Raw genomic sequence first — 21101 nt, forward strand, 5'->3', positions numbered from 1 at the left:
GTTTTTTTTAAGTCATAGTAGTACATATTTAGAAATAGAAACAAGAAGATTTACAAAAAAACTAACATATAGAAAGTAAAACATGTCACTTTACATGAAAAATGGCTACTAGCCTAGTGGGACTAATCCAGTCATCAAAGGATAAATAAATAAAATAATTTTATAAATATATATATATATATATATATATATATATATATATATATATATATATATATATATGGATCTAGGACAGTTGATCGACAGACCAACTGTCCGAATTCCACCCTACCAAACACCGTTTACCGAAACTGCTTTCACCGAAAAAGCTGTTTTGGTAAACGGAAGGTAAAACACACACACACACACACACACACACACACACACACAAACAAAAACAAAGAAACACACACACCATGTTTACGCAGGGGAGCTTCGCCCACCTGCACCCCACCCCCCCCTACTTTTATATTCTCACTCTGAGATCGCACTACAGTGGGGAAAAGGGAATATTCCCTTATCCCCACTGTAATCCGATCTCACCCACTACCACTTACCCCCGATTCCCTGTACTTTTACGAAAGTTTTGCAAAAGCACTTTTTTCGATTAAAAAGTGCTTTCGCGAAACTGTGACAGCCCGTTTCACTTTCGGTGAAACAGTCTGTCGATCAACTGTCCTAGATGCACATATATATATATATATATATATATATATATATATATATATATATGCAGTCTGTGTCCATTGTCAACGTTAAGAAAGCCCTAGCAAGGCATAGCTTGGAAAACCATCATTGCAAGGAATTCTACTTTATAGTTTTAGAAAGAATTGCCATTCTATGGGGAGACTGTAATCTCCAGCGTGAGGTAAAAGAACTTAGGTGGCAGATTGAACTTCAAGCAGACATGCCCCCTGGCCTTAATGGCAATTTAAATGTGAAAGGTATTCTTAAATGGATCAGGTACGGTGAGAAAGGTCACTCCCCCATCCTTGGGGATTTTATTAGTTGCTGCTAATTTATTTCAAGCATTTCTGATGAAGTTCGACTTTTAACATGAATAAACGGAAGTGCTCAAATCCAAAATGTTATGTTTATGTTATTTACGATTAAAGCTCTTAAAAAGTTATGTAGCTGCTGTTCTTATTTTCTTCCAATTCCAGTAAAGGTTTTTGTGTAAAAAAAAAATATATATATATATATATATATATATATATATATATATATATATATATATAATGTACAGAGATAGTTAAGGAATCACACATTTTGTATTAATAAATGCTTACATTTCATAGATTGTCCATTCTAAAAGCTAAATGTCTTTTGTTTTGCAGTGTGCTCAGTAAATACTGCCTTTTTACTTCTTTGCAGGTATAGTGCCTTCTCTGACCTATCAAGTGTTTTTTATGAAGAAATTGTGGACAACTACAATTCCAGGAAAGGATCCTATGGCTGATTCAATTTTTCATTATTATCAGGCAAGTTAGTCACTTCAGTGTGTAAGTAAGTTTTATACCTATAAGTATACTGTGGTAGAAATTTCAAAATAGATGAGAATAATATTGCCAAGAAAAAAAATATTCAAGAGCAAGGAAGCATAATGTGAGAGAGAGTTCAGTGGCAATGTAAGAAGTATTAATTTCCACAGGCTAAGTATTATATACAAAAAGGGCTTCTTTAAAGAGACTATAAGTTAAAAAATAGCAACAGAGTTAAAAAGAGTCCACTAGACATAGCAAAGACATAATTCGGTGAAACAGAATTTACCACATTTGTTTAGCCAAACGTTTTTTGTTTTACTAAAACAGTTTCTTGGGAGGATTTATCTATTTTTTATTTATTTATCCTTTGTTCTCAGGTTAATTCCACTAGGCTGGTAGCCTCTTTTCAAGGGAGACCCGAGATGGTAATTAAACTTCTAGAGGAAACTTGGCCAGGGCCTCAGGGAACTTCCCCTACTCTTTTTTTATGTGAGTGGAATCCATTTTGGAGGAACACTTCCTGCTTCCATTCCAGGTACAGAAGCAGTCTGGTGAAACAGGGAGGCAGATGGGGAGAGAAGGGGAAGATGGAGTGGTGAAAGAAATGAAGGAGAAAGCAAGTATCTAGACAGGAGTATGTGTGCAGCATTCTGAGGAAATCTTTCAGAGAAACCTGTTTGATGGAGATGAGTCAACAAATGATGGCTGTATAATTATAAACCTCCAATTGAGAGGGCTAAGGGATGATTTACTTAAAGAAATGGTGGTGCAGAGTGAGCCAGAAAATAAAGGAGCTGTTTCCTGGGGGGACATTATGGAGAGAATACATAAGAAGGATGCAGAGACAATCCTGAAGAACAGTGGTGAGATGGTAAAGAAAACATATGCAGAGAAAGTAAAAGAAGGCAAAAGTGGAGTAGCAGAAAAAAAAGGAAGAAGAAAATGAAAAAATGGAAATATGTAGTAAGGATTCAAAATAAAGAAGACAAAGAAATGGGCAGGTATGAAGTGTGGGACAGTTTAATAGTTCCTTTGGGTATAAAAGCACATGAGGCAAACATATTTAAAAAAAATATATATTTTGTGGCATTATATTTGAGACTGTTTTTTCAATGAAAACCTTTCTTAGAGAATATGAAAAAAGAAAGACTGTAACTGATGGAATCTTTGTGATTAAAAACATTTAACAGGGAACAAACATAGATTCATGTACAATTTTGAACAGAGGTAGAAAGAGAGACTTTGAAAGGACATTTGAAAGCTTAATGAATGAAATACTGGACATTGAAAAAGTTTATGACAAAAGGGGTTTATGGACTGGTGGCTGGGACTGTAATATTGTGTTAAAAATTGAAAGAGAAAAAGAATACATATCGCAAGCATGATAAATGTGGAGGGTAACGGGTGTTGTAAAATACTGGGGACAACACAGAACGTGTTTTGTATTGTGGAAAAGAAGGACATTTGATAAGTAATTATGACAAAAGAAAATGTTATATTTATGGGAAAATGGGACATGACGCAAAAAATGTGAATTGAATTATTATAAATGTAATAACATTGGACATTTATGGATGGATTGCAAAAATGAAAATAAGAATAAGGAGAAAGAGAAAGACGAAAATGAACAAAGAGAAAAACTTTTAAAAGTAGTCGAAATAGAAGAAAAATTAGATAAGAAAAAAAGGATCTATGTTAGAACACCAAAGTTTCAAAACTTCAAATGTTCTATTATCGAACCCTATTCAACAAAAGTTGAAAACATTGAACATACAGAACAGCAAATTTTTTCCTAGGGAAAAAATTTGCTGTTCCAAAACGCATACACACAACACAAGCACACCAAACAAACAGCAATCCACACACATACACCTAAAATCTTACACCTAACCCTACACTAAACTATACATACACCACTAACTATCCACTTACCTTAACCCAAACCCTAACCCTAAGGTCCATCACTATCGCACACGCACCTCTCCTGAGCCCTAACCCTAACTCACCGACCCCGCCCTAACCCTCACATCCACACAATCGCACATTTACCTCATCCATGCCGTAACCCTAACTCACCTAACCCACCCTAACCCTCATGTCCGCACAATCACACACATACCTAACCCACGTCCTAACCCTAACTCACCTAACCCGCCCTAACCCTCATGTCCACACAATCGCACACATACCTAACCCGCACCCTAACCCTAACTAACCTAACCCATGCTCAATCGCACACTTACCTGAACCCGACTCATAACTTTCCACCACAGCATTGAAAATACAGAAGCAACAGAAACTGACAACCAAATTCTTTCCCTAAGAGAAGTTCATTTTCTGTAGCTTTGATATTTTTAGCGTTTGCTGAATATGGGTCGATATTAGAACATTCAAAGTTTTGAAACTTCGATGTTCTAATATAGACCCAAAAAAAATAATAAAGAGGACATAGAAGAAGGTTCTGAAATAAGTGATGAAGAAGGTATAACTTGGGAGGAAGTAAAAGAAAAAAAATAATTTTATTGGTAAAAGACAGAAACAAAATTTAAAGAGATGAGTGCAAAAGAAAAGAAAGAAGGGAAATGGATGAAAAAGGTAAGTATACATATACAGCTAAAGACTGGAACTTGGTATAATGGTTAAGGTGTTTGACTCATAGACACAATGTGCAGTGTTTACTTCTCACCATTGAAAAAGAAATCAGTTAGGCTTAGAATGGCCTATTAAGAAAGCTAACCTAATAATTAGCTATAAACTTATGAAACCATGAATATTAGGAAAATGGAAAATGAAGAATTTAGAGTGCTTTCTGTAAATGTGACTAGTATTAAGAATACAGTAAGAAGAATAGGAATTTTGGAGTGGTTTAATTTCTCCAAGTCTTTTGGGTTTTTAATATCATAACAGGAATTGACCCCATTTCTAAATCATAGTATGATTAAAGTTCATGAAATTAGTATTGTTTCAATCTTTGTTGTTAGCCGGAAGTGCTCTCTGCAGCACCCACAATGTGCCCAGAATCAATTCCATCTGCAATTCATAAGGAGTTGCATGTATTGGTAACATATCTAAGTATGATTGTAAATTCTTTTTATGAGACCCATTGCTCCTACTACTATTTGAACTGTCTGGCTATCCTTCTTCCACATTACCCTAATTTCTGCCTTCAAATCTTAGTATTTTATGACTTTGTGTCTCTCTGTATTAAGACACTATAGTCACTGGGTGTACCAGTTTTAATGATCAATGCTACTATATCTGGTTTTCTTCCATCTAATTTTGAACTGTTGGTAATGGGTGATCCCATGTGATATAAACGTCATCATTTTCTATAATGATTTGTGGCTCATGTTTCCAACGCTTCTCATCTACTTCAGTATTATAATGTTTGTGAAATCCCCAATGCAACAATCTTGCCACATTATTATACCTTTCGGTAAACAGTCCTTCTCCCATTAGTGTATGACACCCAACAACAAGATGTGAGACTGTTTCCAATTCTGTTTAGAAAACCTGAATTTGTCTGTTTCTCCCAAATGTTCATTGAACTTTGTGAACCAATGTGTATATAGTCCACTATCATGGGCCACCAATATTAAACTTTTATCTTTTGGTTTAAGTTCACCTCTCCTTAATCATTTCGGCTTTCAGTCCTGATTGATGTGAGGTTGTTCCAGGAGTTTTCTTTACTTGAAGCTATATTTAAAAAAATTCACATTTCTTGCCTTCTCATCTGCTCCTTCTCCTCATAGTCTTCCTTTTGTTTTTTTGGCAAATTCTGTTGTTGCCTGATTTTTACTTCTGGTTTGATTTCCATTCCTACTTGATACTGATATGCTTCTGCTAAACTAATCAGGGAAGTCATCTTAGACTTGTTCTTCTCAAAACTACATTTGGGTCTTGTGAGGTCAGCAGATATGTATGCAGTCCTATGATTGCAGATCTATACATGTAATCAATTTCGAGGATACACTGCTTTTTATAAATCATTATATTACCATGAAGCATTTTTCTTGTTTTCATTTCCAACTGACCTTTTGGGGCCAGTCAATCACTCCAAAACTCCAAAACTGTAAGCTAAAACAGGAAGGGCAAACTGGTTTATAGCCTGGACTTTGTTCCTAGATGTCAGAGCTGTTTTCAGTATTAATTTTAGTTTTTTAAAATATGGCTTACTAAGTTTTATTCACAATTGTTCATGCTTTATTCTTGATCCTTCATCAATTCCCAAATATTTATGCAGTCCCTCTTGGTCAATTTCTTTTATATAACATTCCTGTCCCGGACTAATATTTTCTTGGTGCTGCAACTTTCCTGCTTTAAAGGTTGCTTTTGTACATTTTTCAAGAACAAATGTCATTCTTATATCATTTGAGAAAGTTTTGACCACTTGGAGTTGTGCTTTCAATTCCTCATCTGATGAACTATACAGTTTTAAATCATCCACAAAAAGAAGATGAGAAGTCTTTAAACTTTGTTGTTTTATGGGAGCCAAGTTGTAACCATTACCTAATCTGTTAAGTAGACAGCTTAATGGGCTAAGAGCAAGACAAAAGAGCAGCGGTGTCAAAAAATCACCCTGGAATATCCCCCTTTGAATTTTTATCCCTAGAATAATAATTTGTTCTTTATCATGGCTTAACTGCAAAGTAGTTTGCCACTGTTTTATGGTCATCTAATGTAATCCATTACTGTAGGGTGTATCTTATAGATTTGTAAGTACTCTTTGATCCATGAATGTGGGATGCTGTCAAATGCTTTTTTGCAGCCTATCCATGCCATACATATATTCTTCCTCTTTTTACAATTCTCTCCATGCCATACTTAGATTCCTTTTCCCCTTTTTACAATTCTCTCCATGCCATACTTAGATTATTTTTCCCCTTTTTACAATTCTCCATTGACTTTATTTAACAACAAGTGATCCTTTGTTCCATATCACTTTTTTTGTTACCCTTTTGTTCTATTGCTATGATTGAGTTTCCTTCTAAATGACCATAAACTCTGTCAGCATAAATTCCAGTGTAGAGTTTATACATCTTCGGAGGGGAAGTTATTGGGCTATAGTGCTAGGATAGTTTTCAGGTTCACTCTTAAGGAGGAGTATTGTTTTTTCTATTGTTAATCAGGTTGGTTTCTGTTTGGGGTGCACATGTAAATAGTTCTTACTCATGGCTAAATATTCATGTAAATATGTTAATACTTTTACAGAGAGATTAGGCACTGCATCTGGGCCTGGGGTTTTTCATTTAAGAGCTTTTCTTAATTTTTTTTTAATTTCTCTGGCCGTTGCTTCATCCCATTTCATATCCTGTACATTTGAACTTCTTATTCTTTCTTTTACTTCTTCTATCCATTCAGCATCTTTGTTATGTTACACAGGATCTTTATAAATATTTCTCTAAAATGTGTCTATTTTTCCTTTTTTGAAGGTGTTTCAATTCCTTGTACATTATTTCCCATTTCTCTATAAAACTTATTTAGGTCATCAATAAATTGCTTATTTTGTACTTTTCCTTTATATTTATCTGCATACCTTCTAAATGTTTCTACCTGTTCTGATATCTTTAGTTTATTATTTGCAATAGTACACAATAGATCATGATCTGTTCTGATGCTACATATTTTTTATCCCATCTATTTTTCTGAGTATTTTTGTTGATCTGTTCCCTCTTCTGTACTCTTCCAATAGTGACATTTCTTGTCTTAATTGCTTTATACTTTTCTCTATTCGATACTTCCATGATGGCACTTGATTTTTCCCCTTCCATTCCCTTACTGACCCATGTTTTTGTGGTAAGATTCCATCTCTTATCAATTAGCTGCACAGTAATATATTCTATTTACTTCTGTTATATTGCATGAGTTTCTATGAACAGTCCTGATTTCTGTGTTTATTTTTTAATAATACTTCTAAAATTTTGTGTCTTATTGACTTTCTGTAGTCTGTTTCTTTCATTGATCTCAATATGTGTATCCATCTCTATTAAATCAATAAATTCTTCCCTTACATCATTTTCTTCTTAACTGAGGGCATGTTCTTTGTTCTCCATTTCTTGTGGACATTCTGCAAAAATTCCAGAGTGTCTTCCTGTGCCTTATTCTCTTCAGTTTCATCCTGTGTCATCCATTGCTTTTCCATATGGGAACTCACTAACCTATCACTCTACAGCACTGTGTTAGAGTTCCCACCGTTTTCTGTTCCTTCCCTTGCTGTGCAACTCAAACTGAACTTTTGTACTGATTTCCTTCTGAAGGCCCCAAAATATCTTCATATGGAAACTGATCAGATGCTTCCCATTCCACTGGTTTCTCCTTAATTTCGGGATTCATTATTCTATCCTGCTATGGTATTATCAGAGTTAGATTTTCTACTCTAAATCCTTCACTTCACTGGTAATCCATAACCTCAGTTTCTATTTCTTTAACATCTCCATTACTAATCATCTTTTCTAATTCCTCTCTTTGTTTTCTTATTTTTTGTATTGTAAATTTTCCATATCTGGATGCCTTTGCCTGTATTCCTCTTCAACCTGTATTCCTCTTCAAATATCTTTGGTGCTGCTCTTTTTGTATTGATTAATTTTGCTTTCTCCTTTGCATAAATATTGTACCGTATTAAATCTCTTTTTCTTTGCCATGTCCATATTTCTTCTTCAGATGTCTCTTGTTCCTCCTGTTTCTCTTTTCTTGGGTTCTTTATGTTCAGTCATGCTGTGATAAAACATGTGTTAGATTTTCTAGACTAAATCCTTCACTTCACAGGTATTCCATAACTTCTGCTTCTATTTTTTAACTTTTTCTTTACTAATCTTCTCTTCTATATTCCCCCTCTGTGATCTTATTTTTTGTATTGTAACATTTTCCATATCTGGGTGTGTTTGCCTTTATTTCTCTTCCAATATCTTTGAGACTGCTTTTGGGTGTGTTTGCCTTTATTTCTTTTCCAATATCTTTGAGACTGCTTTTTTGTATTGATTAATTTGACTTTCTCCTTTGCATACATATCGCACCATATCAGATCTCTCTTACTTCCCCATGTCCATATTTCTTTTGTATACTTTCAAAAATCTCTAGAATTTGTTCCTTATATTTTTGCACTTTCTCAATCACTTCTTTTTCCAAAAGGCCCAAGGTTTCTTGTCTATATAGTGTTTTTCATGAATCTATTGTATCAATGAACACAAATTTGCTTTTGAAGATTTTGACAGTTTTTCTTGTGCAACTATTTTTCTTTCCTCTAATTTCTCTTTTAATCTTTTTGTCTTCTGTCTAGAAATTCTGGGATTCTTGCATAATTGTAACAATACATCATTTCTTTCTTATCCTCAATAGTCCACTCTAGCATCTTTATGGTTCCTTTTTCACCTACAAGTTTTTGTGTTTTTTTTTTTTGGACTGCTACTTCCTTCTACGACCAGGGTGCCATCTTCCCCCTGATCCTGGCCTAACTCCATTGTAGGAATGTTTACATATCTTGAGAATTTAGCACTGTCATTTTTTTCCAGTTCTGGCACCAGTGTACTTACCTGGATTACGCACTTTTTTATCCTGGGACTTGTGCACCCAGCTGCTTTTTTGTTTACTTTTTAGACCATTTTTGTCAGCGATATATGCTACATAAAGTAAAGTCTATATGTCAGTGTCACCTTGATGACCTTGTAAGAAAAGAAACAGGGTCCACCTTGTGAAGATACTCACCAGGACTTCAGGATGAGTTCTATTCCAGCAATACTACTCTCGTTTGCTTGCTGATTTTTACCATCTCCGCATTCTTACTCTCGTTTTTCCTGGAGTGGTGTAATGTATATAAAGTAGATATAATTATATTAGAAGACACAAGATTTTTAACAAATGAAGAAAGATTACAAACAGAGAAACTATGGGGAGGAAACATAATTTGGAATTTGGGAAATGAGAGATGTTCTGGAATAGCCATCTTCTGTAGAAATACAGTAAAGATATTACATGTAACTTTAGCAAAATGGGAAGAGTAATCAATATAGATTTAAAATGGAAATAACAAGTATGTAGAATTATAACATTATATGCTTATACTAATTGTAAAGAAAGGGAAAGCTTATTTCATCAGATTTTAGATTATGTAGTGATAAATATGTATATTATAATAACAGAAGATATTAATTGTGATTTAAAAAGCAAGCATAAAAAGAAAGGGAATGATATAAGAAAAATGTTAGAAGTTTTAAGATGTGGCAGGTTAAAACACTGGGACAAAAATTCATGAACTTACAAAGGGGTATGTATAGAACAGAAGTAAATTATTGTATAGTATCAGAAGGTTTAATTATAGGAGAAGAGAAGGAATTTGAAACAGGATGAAGGTCCAGTTATAGCAGAAGGGGAGGCAGTTGAAACAGGATTTTCTGATCATCATGCAGTATGGCTAGAGATGAAGGAAAACAAGGAATATATAAAATAGGCAAAGGAATAAAAAGGATAAATGAGAAAGCATGGAATGAAGAAGGAATTAGTTTAGTAATACAGTTATTGGAACATCATATTACTATGAGAACATTTTATAAAATTGGTCTGAATGGTGGATCTCATTTAAGGAAAAATATAAAAAATGTTTTTTTTTACAGTGGCAATAGGATGTGAGAAAAGTACAGAAAGAAAAATATAAACGATGCATTGAAAAATTTAGAACATAATGGTAGAAAGTACTTTGACAAAAAGAATTATATGAAAGAAATCAAGAAAAAATACAAGAATTGTTATATAAACAAATATATTTTTTACAAGGAAAAATATGAAGAAGCATCGAATTACTTGTAAAGGAAGATGGTAGTGTAATGGGAGAAATAAAAAGTGTAAAAGGAGAAAATAGAAAGAACTCAGGAAAAGATTATGAATAGTGTAGTATAGTATGTACAATAAATGTTTAAAGAAAAAAAGGTTATGAAACAGAAAAAGAGAATAAAGTATTAGAAAAGGAGACATCTTTAAATGAGCTAGATAAAATATTAGGACAAGTACATACAGATTCCGCTGCAGGCCCAGATAGAATAGGGTATGAAATGTATAAAATTTTAAGAGATTGGCAAAAAAATATTTTGTAAAGATTTTGAATGAATGGTTAAATGAAGGTTTTATGTATAAAGAATTATACAGCGGAATACTTAAATGCATATGGAAGACGGAAGCTAGAAGTCAATTAAAAAACTGAAGAACAGTACTATAGAATAATAATGATTATAAGATCTTTAAGAAAATAGTACAAAAGAGATTTGAAACTAAAATGAAAAATATTATGAAGGTTAGTATATATATATATATATATATATAGTAAAAAGGAGAAGGGTTCTCAAGAATTATTAATGAGAGAGAAATTGTGGATGATATTATGAACAGAGACAAAGAAGCAAGAATCATGATAGGAGACCCCAATAAGGCATCTGACACAATTGGACATGAAATCATATGGGCAGTAATGAAAGAATATAATATAAGTGAGAAAGTTAGGAAATTATGTATGTCAGCATATAGTAATAGTAAAGTAAAAATACTTGTAAATGACTGGTTAAGCCAAGAGGTACATATGATGAATGGTGTAATTTAGGGATGTCCAATGACCAGTATACTCATTGCATTATTTATGAATGTGAGAGTATGTGAAATACATTACAAAATTAAGTAGTGGGGTATATGACATCTAAAGGATTAAAAAAGTTCAGTTTTGTTAACATATGCAGATGACATTATAATAATTGCAAAAAAATTGGATAAAAGAAGTAATAGTTTGCACAAATGAGTGTCTAGAGAAGATAGGGATGGCTTTAAATAAAGAGAAAAGTAAAGGTTTAAATGATGTAGTAAAGATCAGGGGAATATGTTTTACAATGAATGAAATTTCTGTGTTAGGTATAAAATTTGGGAATAAAGATGTAAGTAGAATTCAATGAGAAACACAACAGAAGGAATAAAACAAACCTGTCATTTCAGGAGAATATAAATGATCATTCAGAAAAAAAAGGTTTATTTGATAAATTCAGTACTGGTCAGAAAAATATCATACTTAGCAAGTGTATTTATGCTACCGACTGTATTTGAAAATAAATTACTATAGATCATTTTTTCATTTATATGGGGTTCCAGATTAAAAAAATGCAGGAAAAAGATGAGTTTTGTATGTAGATAGAGAGGAGAGAGGTTTGGGGTTGATTAACAAAGTGATATATGCTGCTCCATTTAAATTTGTACGAAGTGTTAAAGTGGATAAAAGAAAATTATGAGAGATTAGTAGTAGAACTGTATAAATATAAGCAGGATAACTGTTGGGGTGTGGCAAAAAAGAGTAGAAGAGAAAGAGGGTATATACATGAAAAACTAAAATGTTACTAAGAAAACATATTTTTGTGGAAAATAAAAATCAATGATATAGAAAAAGATATAAAAGTATGGTATAAGAATGTAGTGATAAAAAATTACTATGTAAAACCATGGCAAAATATAACAGATGAAACAAATTAAAGCTATACAAATAAGAAAAAAAATGGTGTAATCAGAAAGTAGAATGTCAAGATTTTTTGTGGAGACTGGTAATAAATAAATTTCCAGTAAACCAAAATATGACATATAAAAAGAAGAGTGATAGAATATGTTTACATTGTCAAGAACATGTGTTTTTGAATGTACAATATTAAAGAGGTTTTGGGCAAAACTATGTAAAGAAGATTTTTTGAAGCTATAAAAGAAGTGAATAAAATAAACATGGATATGGTTAAATAAGAAGAGATGGAAAGAATATGCTAGAATAGATAAAAAATTATTTTATGTTATATGGGTTTTATGGAGTAAAAAAATAACTGAAATTATGTTTATGGTAAAAGGAGTTTAGCAATATTAAGTAAAATCAGATGATAGTTATGTAAAAAGGAGTTGGGGTCTAATAGGAATGAAAATTTAGTATGATTGTAAAGGAAATTATGAATATGTGTAAACAGATTTGTATATTAATATATTTGTACATATGTAAATATTTTGTAAATAAGAGTTATTTTTGTGTATAAATAAAGAACTCCTACTCTTTTCGATAGGAGCCATGAGATCTTTTACAGCCACCTGAGCTACCACCAACTCAAGCAGATGGGGTCTCAGTTTAACATCTCATCTGAAGAATGGTACACTCAGGAGTGTAGCATCCCCCTTATGCTGTACTATAGTGTCACTGATAGATTTAAGTGGTGTGAGAATAAAACCCACAACCTTCTGCACCAAAGACAAGTGTGCTACCTGTTGCCTCATTGACACTGCTAATCCTCCATATGGGCTGACAATCAGTGCAGCCCCAATTAAGTTCTACTTATTCTGAGGTCATAGCAACTGAGAGTAAGCTGCATTTCCTACGAGTGTTATGATGTTCAAAAATGCATGAAGCAGAAAAGTTGTGAGAAGAGGGAGAGGTTACAGGCTTTTTAATAACTATGATCAACAGTTCTAGATGATTGTCACTGTTGAAGCAACACCCCCCAACCCCATATGCAAAAAATGGGAAAAATGGATGTGGATGGATGTCTGGATGGATCACCCGCTTATCCAGCAAGTTAGGAGATGTGGAAAGTGGGTAGTTTAAACAGACATTTTAGGCTACTGAAGTATTTCTTTCCTTCTTTCTGCCTTTCTTTCTTTTTTTTCTTTGATACCATCTATGGTCAGTCAGCACTACAACATTACAGGGTGGTCTTTGCATACAGAAAATTAGAATTTAGGAAAGTTAAGTGAGATGTGGCAAGAAGAGACAGTGTAGAATTTCAGTAGGACAATTACATATGAAACAACTGAGGCAAAATATGTCAGAAATTAATCAAAAGTATAGCTAAATAACATTTGAATCTAATCAGTTTCTAATGCTTAACATAGTTCCCAATCAGGCCATGAAAGAGGCACAGTAGTCTTAGCATTTATGGGGTGTCTTAGACAAAAACTAAATTTAAGTTAATCTTTTGGTGCTCTTTTTTTAGAGTTATCTAAGGCTTTGGTGTGATAAACCTTTATTTTTTTATATTTAACATTTGTTGACCAGGAATGTCCGACTAGGTTCCACAGAGCCTGTTTTCAGCGGAGGCCCGGGGAGAAACACTCCAGATGCATGTCTTTGGAATGTGGGAGGAAACCGGAGTACCTGGAGGAAACCCACGCGAACACAGGGAGAACATGCAAACTCCACACAGAAGGCACCCCAGCCGAGAATCGAACTGGAGAACCTCTTGCTGTAAGGCGACAACGTTAACCGCTGCACCACTGTGCCGCCCTTTATATTTTCCTGAACTGCCTATAAGTCTGTAATCTCTTTCCTGATAGTCTAGTAAATGGTTCTTCGGCTATGCTCCAGGGTGGACACCAAGTGACTTACTGGAATGATGAAATTTTACCTTCACTGATGATTCCTCTAGGCATTTCCCAAGGTTCCATACTTGGACCTGTCCTGTGCACAGTATTTATCAACAACATGGCTGCATACTTTGGCACAATCAGCGAGGTTCAACTGTTATTTTATTCAACCTCAGCTGCCCACTGGGCTTCTTCTTTGTTCTTTTGTCTAGTTTAATCATGGACTAGAATTGACTAGTAGAATGTAAACATCAGTTTAATGCTACAAAAGTCAAGGTTATCCTTTTAATACATTACTTAGCATTCTGACTTTTCACAGCTGCAAATGGTACACAAGGACATTGTCGCTTGAGGTAGCAACTGCTATAAAACTACAGGAGTCACAACAGATCATAAATTAAATCAATATGTTAAAATGGTTGTATTAATATATGAAAAAACCTAGGCCTTCTATAAAAGATCAGGACATTTACGACAGATTGCATATCTCACAGATGACAAATCTTATCTTCTTTCTAGACTGTTGTATGCCTCTCATATTTTACTGACCTGTTTTCAGCATAGTTCTCCCACCTGTACGCATATTACAGGATTGTACAATCTGTGTCAGGTTATCCTATCAAATCAAATTCCCTGTCTAGAATTTATTTCAGTAAATGACAATGACATGACCAAGAACTAGACAAAATGTCCTTTATTTTCCTAATGCATTTCCTGCCGTTCAGCTGTTTATAAAGTGATATATCCTGCTATGTCATCTTTGTTCTGGCAGCCTTCACCAGGCTCAAATGCCTAACTCTCTAAATCATGTTAACAACTCAGCTGTATCCTTGTCAACTCAAAACTATGAAAACTGCTTACCACTCATGAGATAGCAAAGTCCTCTAAAATACTCTTTCGATAAAGCCCTCAAAACACATCAAAATGCAGAATGGGACTGCAGTGGTATGCACATCAACATGCAGAGTGGGACTGCAGTGGTATGCACGTATTCACCTGGCCTGAATTTTAGTCTTCTTTTTGAGCTACTTTCACTGCAATAGGATGCTACCATTGCATAATGCTATATAAACTTTGTTGTTTGCTTATTTTTTCCTATTTGCATGTGCATCTAATGTTATACTCTTGTCAAATTTCTTTATATTGTGTGATGCTCTTGCCCAGACTGAACTACTGAACTGTGGATAAATTTGAGAATGTGTGTGTGTGTGTGTGTGTGTGTGTGTGTGTGTGTGTGTGTGTGTGTGTGTGTGTGCGTGTGTGCGTGTGTGCGTGTGTGCGTGCGTGTGTACACGTGTGCGTGTGTGCGTGTGTGTGTGTGTGTGTGTGTGTGTGTGCATGTGTGTGTGTGTTTGTCTGTTTGTATTTATCTATCTATGCATGTATGTTTATGCATGTGTGCATTTTACTGCATATGCAACCTGATATTGTAATTTCTGCACTGTTCTTGTTTAAACAGAAATGTATGAATGTATGTATGAGAATATATGTGCATGTATATGTCACTCAGTTGCCTTTAACATTTTGTTTACAACCATTATCTGCAGATGACTTTTTGTCTCCTGCCTCCACATAAATGGGTTATACTCATTCTTAATTTCTCTATCAGCAAATATGCAAATTCAAAGACACAGAGAGACAAATAAACAAGCATCCTTAATGCTCCATCCTGCTGTGGGCCACCACATAGTGAGGCATTTGACTGTGTATACCACAGAGGTATAAAGATCAAATAAATAAATAATAGCTCAACACACACACACGCACACACACACACACACACACACACACACACACACACACACACACACACACACACACACACACACACACACACCATTATAGTCACTTTATTGAATGTGTACAACTCAGATGTGCGATTGTAGTCAAGCAAATTAATAATATCCAAATTAAAATATTTTAGCTATTTGCTGTCACACAGAGTATCATCCATTGCAAACTTTACTCACCACACACAAACAAGTGACCACTAATTTTAGTCAGTTTATTTACTGACTGCACCTCAGATGTGTGATTGTTATAAAATTAATGAAAAGTAAATAAATAACGATTAGCCAGAGTAATGTATTTCTGCTCACACATAGCTTGTACCCCATTCTAATATCCCTGACACAAGTCCCCACCAATTACAGCTCCTTTATTAACTGTATATACTTCAGATGTATGACTGCTATCAAATAAATAAATAATGACCACAGTAATGTATTTCATCTAATTGTTGTCACACACTTACAGTCATACAGTGCAATCCATTGCAACCCCCTCACATACATATGCATACACACATACACCCAATTACAACACCTTTACCACTTTTTTCACTTTATTGACAGAATACCTTAGATAACTGACTGTGATCAAATCAATAAATTGGTCTTTAAATAAATAAATTAATAAATAATGGCCACAACAGTGTATTTCAGCTATGCAGCTGGGAGAGGAATTTTGCCCTACCCCACAGTTGTATGACTTTGGAGTTGGTATATTTAGGTAGGGTGGGTATGGGTTATGTAGCCGCCACATGGAGGTTCAGGGTACTTGCTGAGTTTCATCAGTCTGTGGTTGATGTAATAATAGCTGAAGTAGAGAGTCAGTGATTTACTAACCCATATCCATATTTGTACTGTATGTACTGTATGTGTGTACTAGGTTAAAGGCCCTGGAGCCTTTACAAGATTAGCGCATAGGATTACCCTGGCATCGTGCAACCCGACCTTAATTCTCAGTGCCTCTGTCGAGTAGAACCAGTGGAATGATTCCCGGAGTGAATTTTCTATTTCCCATCCACTCATCAAGATTTCTTTTGAAGAGGGCCAGTGAGGTGCTCTGCTTGACATGTATGAGAAGTTTATTCCATAGCATGGGCAGTCTCTGGGTTATGAATCTGTCTCTCCAGTTGAGGTCTTCGGAGTGTGTTGTGCGGAGAGATTGGGATTTTTTTAGATGTAGCATTTCTAACAGAGCTGGATTAGACATGGCTTTGTAAGGCAAGTAGAGATCACCTCTAAATAGGTGATATGAGACAGAGAATAGTTGGAGTTTTTTGAGTCTGTCCATATAGGACAAGTCTTTAAGGCCTAGGATCCTCTTTGTGAGGTATTTTTGCAGCATCTCCAGTTGTTGCAGGTGAATAGTGAGGTACATGCCAAATGGGGCATTGTACTCTATGATTGGCCTAATGAGGGAAGAGTAGAGGGAGACGATGACCTCTTTCCTCCTGGATGCAAAACCCTTACTAATGAGATGTGCCCCATAGAAGGACTTTCTGACCACAGTGGCAATGTGGTGGTCAAAAGAGAGGTTGCTGTCAACCTGTGTTCCTAGATCTCTTATAATGCCTTCTGTGTTCAGTGGACTACCATCAATGTGGTAATTCAAGGGAATTGGGTTTTTCTCAAGGGGGATGACAACACATATTTTGGCATTGAGCTTAGGCCATGGTTCTGACACCAGTCATTGGTCTCACTGAGGCCTTTCTGTAGGATGTCAATATCACTTGGGGAGTTAATAATAGCTCCCAACTTGCAATCATCACCGAACTTTATCAGCCAGAGCCCCTTTGTGTTGGCCTGGACTTCAGACAAGTAGATACCAAGCAGGAGAGGACCCAGGACCGAACCCTGTGGGACTCCACATGTGACCGGTGGACAGTCTGACTTGGAGTCAGCTACTTTCACACTGTGGTTTCAATCTGTTAACCAGTTTGCAACCCACCTAGTGATACAGGGGTTGATTCCTAGCTTAGTGAGTTTTTCTATGATTTATGAGTGGGGAATGGTATCAAAGCCCTTGACCAGATCAAGGTAGGCTGTATGAACCGCCTTCCCTTCATCTACAGCTCTGGTGTATGACTCAAAGAAGTCAACCAAGTTGAGCAGGCATGATGTACCCTTCACAAAACCAAACTGTGTAGAATCCAGAGTTTGGATATTCCCTGTATCCTTGTTTATTAGGTCCATGATGATGCATTCCATAACTTTGCATATCAGACTCATCAGGCTAATGGGCAAATAGTTCCCAGGGTCTGTAGTTGCTCCTCCCTTGTGGAGAGGGATGACTTTAGCAGTACACCATTCGGTAGGGACAAAGCCTGAAGTGAGGCTGTGATTGAACAGGGCACACAGGTGATGTGCCAGTTCACTCTGTAGTACATGTAGAACACAGCCGGGGATATTGTCAGGTGCCATAGAAGCTGTATTTTTGGCCTTGGACAGCACTGTTTTAACCTGTGCAGCAGTAATATTGGGTGCCTGGCAATCAACTGTTATTGTGATTGGTCCTTTGGGGGGGTGAGAGGGGTAAAGTTGGCACTGACTCTGTCGGCCGGTATATTGGCAATATCTGTTGGCTTGGTATAGGAGATACCATTGTGCAGTAGCTCAGAGCAAATCTGAGTATTGCCGTGGAGATCCTTTCCTCTGAACTCCTGAAAGCACCTATACCTTCCTACAAAGCCTATGCAATAAATTCTGATTCACTTATATATCTCTTATTTGATCACTTATATATAACTTGTTTTTTGTACATAAAAAAAAACACATTAGGGGTTCATATACTTATTTCTTTGAGAAAACCCTCTTGCTGTAATTTGAATATGTTTGAGTCATAATTTGTATTAATATGTTATGGAGTTATAATTGGTTATGGTACTTTCTATGCTTTGTTACCTATGTTATCCTAATTATTTTTGTAATTGGAGCTTTTCTCCTCGGGTCTCCACTGAAAACGGGCTCATGCCCAGCTGGACCAAACCGGTTAACAAATGTCAAATAAATAAATAAATAAATATAGAAGGCCTTGTGGTTGTCATTACTGTCTGCTGCAATTATGTTTTCATAGCTAGCTTTAGAAGATTTGATGAGGGATCTCAACCTTTTGTTGAGGCTGATAAGGGAGTTTTTCTAGTCTTGGGACTTCACCTTATTCCGCATCAGTTTCCTCCTTCTTTTGTAGAATTTTTTTATGGCAGGGGACCACCAGATTGGCTTCCTTTTTTTTTGAGGAGAGCACCTTGGTTCTACTGGGTATGGTGAGATCCATGCATTTGTGTATGTCTTCATACAGTGTATTGGTGTATGATTTGGCAGTCATGCAGCTGTTCTCCATTTGCATGGGTGCCGTGTTAGCCACCTCTGTTTTTAGGAGCCCAAAGTTAGCTTTGGAGAAGTTTTTCATGGTGGTTACCTTTGGGGGGGGGGGGGATTTCCAAGGTGATTAGTATGTGGTCGGATCTAACCAGAGAGGAGTTGACTATTGGTGTAGAAGAATGGTTGCCCATGTTAGTAATGACCAGGTCAATGATGTTGCTACCTCTAGTGGGGGTAAGAGCAAGCTGGTCCAGGGCATTGGAATTAATGAATTCCAGAAAGCGTTGGGCAAGTGTATTGGTACATTAGTAGTTTTCCCAGTTAATGGAGGGGTAGTTGAAGTTGCCCATTATGAGAGTGTTTGGTTGGACCCTAATATTCTCCAGAGTGCTTTGGAATGTAGAGTGTGAATCTTGGGACATGGTTGGGGACCTATAGCAGGCTATGACCTGAATCACTGTCTTACCTAATGTTAGCTGCACCTGAAGTATCTTAGATGCATTATGTTGGGCTACCAGTCTGGAGGTGTGCACATCCTTTATGAATATGGAAACACCACCGCCTTTGGAGCTTCGGTCCAAGTTCTGGGGCCGAAATGTATGGAATGAGTTATAGCCTGGTAGTGCAGGGGTGCTTTCTGCTGCCTTGGACCAGGTCTCTGTTACAGCACAAATGTCGATGTTCTCCATATTAAGGAGTGCTTCGAGTGAGTGCATTTTGAGATTTAGACTTCTAGCGTTGAGCAGCATAACCCTCAGATTGCATTTGTTTGTAGCTGTTACAGTGGTAATTTGGTATTTGGAACACTGCCTAAAAAAGGCACTATAGGGGTGGCAAGAGCCTTGGCCAGTATCCAGAAGCCCAGGGGTGACAGATGCAGGCCTTCTCTGCAAAGCATCCAGGTCTATCAATCATGTCATCCCAGGCAGATACTGGATCCCCTTAGAATGACACCAGGAACTTAGCCAATTGTTCAAATCAATAATTTTCTGCTTGTACTGTGGTATCATTCTGGGTGATGGTAGGATGCTGCTCAGGGCTAGGGTCATACCTGACTGGGCTATATAATCTGAGAGCTCCTCCTTTTCATGTAGTCCAGGGAGGTACATCTCAAGTCATTCACACCCACATGTACAATGACAGAGTCATATTTGTACCTGTTGTTGAGCGACCTGAGTGCATGCGTTATGTGGCGGATCCTGGCATTTGACAGGCAGCTGACTGTTACTTTCTCCTTATTCAGCCTAGTGAGTGGGACATCAGTGTGCCTCACTATTGGGTCATATAATGACTAGTGCGTTGGGCATTCTCTTTTGCCTTAGGTGCTTTGGTTGAGTTGCACACTGTTTAGGAGAGTTATGTGTCTCATGATTAGTGTTGTGTTATGGTGGAGTACATTTCTGCCTTGAAGGTCTCGGCTGTTTGGTAGATTTTTATTGAGAGCCTCAGCAAAGATGGGTATGTGGTTTGTGTTTTTATGTGAAGACAGTAATGATGTGTGTTCTGGAGGGCTATGTGTTCCATGTGGTGTGGTGCAAGTGTTGACGTTTTCCTCTTGACCAGCTATTCCAGTCTTGGCTGGAGAGTGTGTGGCTTCCAATTTAGATATATAAGTGCATCTCTCACAAGTATGAGGGTTCAGAGGTAAGAGGAGATGATTGTCAGTGTGCATGAGGCAGTTGCTACATTGCGTCAGGATGCCCAAGTTCACCAGGTTAATAGGAGAAAGCACAGGGAACTGACCTTTAGACATGCCTGGAGGGTGGGCATTAATAATAAGTACTGGAGCTGTTTCTTTGTACAATGTTTAGTGCAGGTAGCACTTTTGTGTGCTACAGTAAATGCTACAAGAAAGTCTGGTAGAGTACTAAACTAATAAGCTAGTAAAAGTGCAGGAGAGGAGACAACTATGTATGTGTGTGTGTGTGTGTGTGTGTGTGTGTATGTGTATGTGTGTGTGTGTGTATTGATATATATATATATATATATATATATATATATATATATATATATATATATATATAGATAGATAGATATGGCTTACAATCACTTTGTCGATCCACTTCATGCGATTGACATTTGTGCAAAACTGCATTTGGCCGAACTGAAATTATGAATGCCACAATGTCGAACCTTACAATAGCGAGCATTCGCTGTTGTAAGGTTTGACACTGTG

The 21101-nt window shown here is 36.2% G+C and overlaps 1 protein-coding gene across 1 annotated transcript in view; it reads left to right on the forward strand.

Moving 5' to 3' along the window:
• The window catches only part of MYO7A (myosin VIIA), a 1588820-nt gene that overhangs the window by 1477914 nt on the left and 89805 nt on the right, over positions 1-21101 (forward strand). Inside the window, exon 44 of the mRNA XM_044073349.1 lies at positions 1354-1460. Coding sequence (XP_043929284.1) covers positions 1354-1460 — 107 coding nt within the window. The remainder of the gene's footprint in view (positions 1-1353; positions 1461-21101) is intronic.

The sequence above is a fragment of the Protopterus annectens genome, chromosome 5.part1, assembly GCF_019279795.1.
Source record: "Protopterus annectens isolate FY-2018-M chromosome 5.part1, PAN1.0, whole genome shotgun sequence".
NCBI classification, from domain to species: Eukaryota; Metazoa; Chordata; order Ceratodontiformes; family Protopteridae; genus Protopterus; species Protopterus annectens.